Raw genomic sequence first — 5,178 nt, 5'->3', positions numbered from 1 at the left:
CACATACACACACATCACATATATATTATATTAATTTGTTTTCATATGAATAATCGTATATATTATATTTACTTATACTATATCCTCCCACATTCTCCCTCACTCAATTTATCGTGGTTGTCTTGGGCAGTTGAAATGCCCTCAGGCTAAAGACATTTAGCTACTGAAGATTGTTATGATGTTTAAAAGACAATGAGTGGGAAGCACCCCACTGTGCCTATGAATTGAACAATTATTTAAGTTTTTATCTTAGCTATTGGACACAATCTCAAAATCATTGACATTAATTTGTATACCTGAAAAACCTTTAGTAATATATTTTTGGTGAATGCAGTCAGCATAATCTCAGATTTACCGTCTTTAGGTTTGCTGTCCATCCAGATTCATAATATTTTTTAAATGTCTTCCTCTTTTCCAAAGATGTTCATTTGGGTATCGTCAGCGTTCAGATGATTTATCATGCCATACTCTTTAGGATGTTGACTGAGAGCTGTGTAAACAGAATTAAAAATACTTGCCCAATGACTGAGTCCCTTGGCACACCGAAGTTCAGTGGCGTTCTTGATTCAAAAGTTTCATTACAATGAATCAAATACATACAATGTTCAAGTCATATTTTTTTTTCTCTCACGTGGGTTGAAGATAGGGGAGGAAGTCACTCAAACATCAGCTGCTACCGTTACAAAGGCGGGGAAATGTGCCAGACAGTCTGTGTTTAATTTATTTCTGCCTGTTTTGATATTTAACTCCAGGTACCTTTTGTCTCTTTACTTTGTTTCTTCCTTTCATTTTAGTCGACATTTTGTTTCGGTATTGAAAAAAACGTATCTGTGTCTAATGGGTGGACAATAAAGTTCATACAAAAACAAACGTATTTGTTCCAGCATCCACCATGCCAGACGATTATTCCCGCCAGTTTGAGGGCCAAGTGGTCATTGTGACAGGGGCAAGTTCAGGTCTTGGGGAAGAGATGGCCCTGGTATTTGCCGAGAGAGGCGCCAAAGTGACCTTGTGTGGTCGGAACGTGGAAAGACTTGAGGTCTCTATGGCCAAGTGTCAGAAAGCAGCGGGAGGCGCCAAAGACAGATTCATCACGGCTATAGGAGATGTCAACGATTCTCAGGTGAGAGTATATTGAGATGCTCAGGTGAGAGTGTATTTTTAGATGCTCAGGTGAGAGTATATTGCAATTCTCAGGTGTCAGTATATTTTTGAGATTCTCAGGTGAGAGAATATTGAGATGCTCAGGTGAGTATTGAGATTCTCAGGTGAGAGAATATTGCGATTCTCAGGTGACAGTATATTATTGAGATTATGGTTTTTAGATGTTTGCTTTTCCTCTTCTTTTGCTGGTATTGTATTCGTATATCTCTGTCAGCTCCGGTTGGCCCTGACAGGCAGTGTTCGAACACTTTGCTTGCAATTTGATTTAATATAAATGTGTCGATTACAATTACAGGTTTCTCTATTGAGGCCTTTAAAAAATTAGGTCACACTAGATAACGGTTGACACTTTCCTGCACCTGACATCGATTTACCACTTCCTCTCTTTGCATCTTATAACAATGTGGTGAGACAAGAGAAAGAGTTGATGCCCATTTCGGCAGTTTGATTATTCGAAAGGCCGGTTCACAAATTCTTCCCCACCCCCAACCTTCCCCCTCCCCCAGAATAATAATAATAAAATACTTACATAGATAAGCAAATACTTAAATAGAATGAAGTTATATGATAAAATGGGATGAACTTTTTAAAAATAAATAAATAAAAAAACGAAAATGTCAAGAAATGTCAACTGACAATATTTTTTGGAAGGGTGGGCATTGGCCGTGACCTCGAACAAGAACTTCCAGACGATGGTGCAGCCAGTGGTAGTCAATGCATTTAAAAGGGGGGGTTTATTGTGTCGCTTTCTCGAAATTTAAAATCTATTCACTTTATTTGCATGATTTTCCTGCCGCCTTATACCAACACGTTCAAATGAAAGGAAATATTTGTTTATTTGTCTTTTTTTCAGGTGAGGAAAAACATCATCGAGTCGACAGTAAAAGCATTTGGTCGTCTTGACGTTCTGGTAGCCAATGCTGGGATGGGTCTGCACACAGAAGGCTTCATGTCAGAGAGCGAAGAGTCATACGACGTTGTCTTCAACAGTAACCTAAAGGCGCCGTTCTTCCTGGTCCAAGAGGCTATTCCAGAGCTGGAGAAGACCAAAGGGAAAGTGGTCATCATCTCTTCCATCGGAAGCACCACTGCCACGGGCAGGTTCATCGTCGGCGCCGTGGCTAAGGCGGGGCTGGATCACATGACGCGCTGTTTGTCTCTTGCGTTAGGACCCAAAAGTAAAGAGAATTTGAAATGGCTGATTGCAGATGAGGGGTCCACGAACCCACCCTCCGCTCCCCCAGGAATAGTCACAAACTGAACATCGTGAGGGTATCAATTTTGAACCCTTGTTGACTCATAACTGTATTTCTGTTCAACTATTGGTTGGTTATTGTTGTTAGATTTCCCATTAAAAAACATAAAAGTAAACACCAATCAAACAAATGTAAAGTTGTGAGTACAATCTTTTAAAATTGACACCCTCACAATTTCCAGTTTGTGACCATGCCCGTTTTCCCCATGGATTCCTCAAATGTTTTACGCCGCCAATTCTTTTAAAAACAGGCGCATTATGTGGTGTAGTGGTTAGGCGCTTTGCTGTCTTACGTAGGAGACTTGAGTTACGATTACAAATTAGAAAAAACAGTTTATCGAGTATCACGGTGTTTCTGCTATAACGTTGTATACCTCTCAGCCCGAGTTGGTTAATGTAGGCAGAATAGGAAGCCCGCCCCCTAAATAATCTAAATTGTATTGGTGTGGGTATAAAAAAAACCCCACCTATTCAGAAAAATTATGAACACTTTTTATTTTCTTAGGACGCGGGGGACATTTCAGGCAAGTTTGTCAGAACCAGACCGGGGCTAACAAAAGGTAGAGGCCACCGTTTCCCAGTAGAAAGACAAAGATATTCAATACTTACCTTTATGGCACTCACATTTTCTGCATGCAATAACTTAGAGCCAAGCCATGCCACGCCCACCACATACTTTGAGGAAGCGAACTTGCCTGTCAGAACCAACCTATCATTTCGCAACCTCAGAATTGCAAAAAATCTATCTGCTCAGTACCTAGTTTTAAGAAATTTGACGTCAAAGATTTTGAGCTTCACATTATGTCAAGCCTTTTCGAATGTAGTTCTTTCAATATCCTGATGACGACTCCGAATAATCTTATGATTTTGATGGACAGATAGAACATTTGTGAAGCATCATGGTGAAATAAAGCAGGCGCTCGTCAAATAATGAAATCGAAGAAAAAGGCATTTTTTCACCAGTTTCACAATTTTTATCGAAATTTTGTTCTTTGGCTAAACACCTTTTATGTTCATATGAAAACATATTTCCACATAAATTTTACTGAAAACCCTTGTTCAAAGGTACAACACATGTAATTTTCAGTTTTCAAGGACTCTTAAGCCATTAAAGTTACCAAACTTTGGTGGCCATTTTCTTATTAATTTAACCACTGAAAACAGGCTACCTCACCTTCTTCAGTTGTAAATATCTTGACTTCTATTCAAGCTAAATGGGTATTTTTTCACTGAAATCAAGGCAAATGAATAAGCTTTCAGATGATATAAATAACTCCCCGTGCCGAAAAATTGTCGAGCGCCTGATTCCACTACATCGTGACACATTTGGTTTCTGACCTCATGGTCTTAGGAACTCAAAACTGCCAAAATTGTCAGATAGAACTTTGTAAATCTGAGAAAGCGAGATGTCAGAGGCAAGCGTGTTGGCAGAAAAATGAAGAAACTCAAGAAAATGTCTTCCTCTTTTTTTATTATTTAGTAACGGTTTTACAGCACTCGCAACTGCATAAGGTCATATGTCTTCCTCTTGGAGGATTTGTACTCGTCTTTTGCCTGCAAGGGGAAGTCTCTAAATATTACACGACAGGAGTCCATTCTAACTACCCAAGAACGAAAGGCTTTCATGTAATCAGAAAAACACAGCAATTTATTCTTTCCTTCCTCTTTCCCGTTTTCTTTGTTTTGTTCTTGTCTTCTCCCCCCGCCTCCCCCATTTCCTTCCTTCCGTCCTTCCTTGCTTATTTATTTACTTATCTATTTACTGAGTGAGGGACTAACTTATTGATTGATTGATAAACTGACCTTTTTCAATACGTTTCGTTACTACCCAACAGTATGCCATGCAATACACTATTGTAGGCCTACAGGAAACGTATTTCTAAAAGTATCTATAATATACAGTCTCACCTTTTTCATGTTATTTTTAAATTTGTATTTAGAATCATTCATTCATCCATTCATTCATTCCTACATACATACATTCATTCATTCTTTCTATCTTTCTTTTTTTTTTCTTTCTTTTATTCATTCATTCCTTCATTCCTTCAATTCTTCATTCATCCATTCATTCATTTATACTATAGTTTGTGTATGTGTTTATTATTTATTTATTCATTTACTTACTCATCTACTTATTTATTTATTTGTTTACTTATTTATCGGTTTTGCCTTCTTTCTCAGACATCCGTGTAAACTGCGTGAACCCGTCCATCGTCTATACCCGAGCCTACCGCTATTTCGACGAAAAAATGGGTTTTGACGTGATGAAGAAAGCGATGGAAAACCAGGGTCCTCTCCACCCCCTGAACGGACGATGCTCCACAGCCAGGGAGCAGGCCAACGTGGTGGCATTTCTGGCGAGCGGAGACGCCAATTTTGTTACGGGACAGTGCGTAAAAGTAGACGGGGCTGTGACTCTCAACCGATCAACGCAACCTCTGAAGGACTGAACTGGGGGACTAACCAGAAGTCAATGTACTCGTACTGGCCGTTCTTCCCAACGACAGGAAGCGTCGTAGCCTGGAACAGCTATGATAGTAATAATGTATTTTAAGTATTTAATTGTAACAGAAGTAACGACGGTCACACAGTGATTTCAGTATGCCGCACAGCTATTCAGGATACAAAATATCAGCTAAAATGTCTTCTTGTAGTAAAAAATAAAGTGCACGCTCCATTTATCTATCTATCTATCTATCTATTAATCTATCTATCTATCTATCTATCTATCTATCTATCTATCTATCTATCTATCTATC

At 38.9% G+C, this 5,178-nt stretch overlaps 1 protein-coding gene across 1 annotated transcript; it reads left to right on the top strand.

Annotated features, from left to right (window-relative positions):
• The first annotated feature begins 888 nt into the window (after positions 1-888).
• Positions 889-5,106, top strand: LOC101848378 (3-oxoacyl-[acyl-carrier-protein] reductase FabG-like). Its single transcript, XM_005107213.3, has 3 exons — positions 889-1,123; positions 2,018-2,342; positions 4,601-5,106. The coding sequence occupies exons 1-3, from the start codon at positions 893-895 to the stop codon at positions 4,867-4,869; spliced, it is 825 nt and encodes a 274-aa protein (XP_005107270.1). The 5' UTR covers positions 889-892; the 3' UTR covers positions 4,870-5,106.
• The last annotated feature ends 72 nt before the right edge of the window (positions 5,107-5,178 follow it).

This window comes from Aplysia californica, unplaced genomic scaffold (assembly GCF_000002075.1).
Source record: "Aplysia californica isolate F4 #8 unplaced genomic scaffold, AplCal3.0 scaffold00585, whole genome shotgun sequence".
NCBI lineage: Eukaryota > Metazoa > Mollusca > Gastropoda > Aplysiida > Aplysiidae > Aplysia > Aplysia californica.
This window is presented reverse-complemented; position numbering and strand designations above follow the sequence as displayed.

What these genes read in the sequence shown, in the direction of transcription:
- LOC101848378 (XM_005107213.3), top strand. Translation starts at nt 893, where the DNA reads ATGCCAGACGATTATTCCCGCCAGTTTGAGGGCCAAGTGGTCATTGTG. An exon ending in GAGATGTCAACGATTCTCAG is followed by an intron (nt 1,124 to 2,017) that starts GTGAGAGTATAT and finishes TCTTTTTTTCAG; the next exon opens with GTGAGGAAAAACATCATCGA. An exon ending in TCTTGCGTTAGGACCCAAAA is followed by an intron (nt 2,343 to 4,600) that starts GTAAAGAGAATT and finishes CTTCTTTCTCAG; the next exon opens with ACATCCGTGTAAACTGCGTG.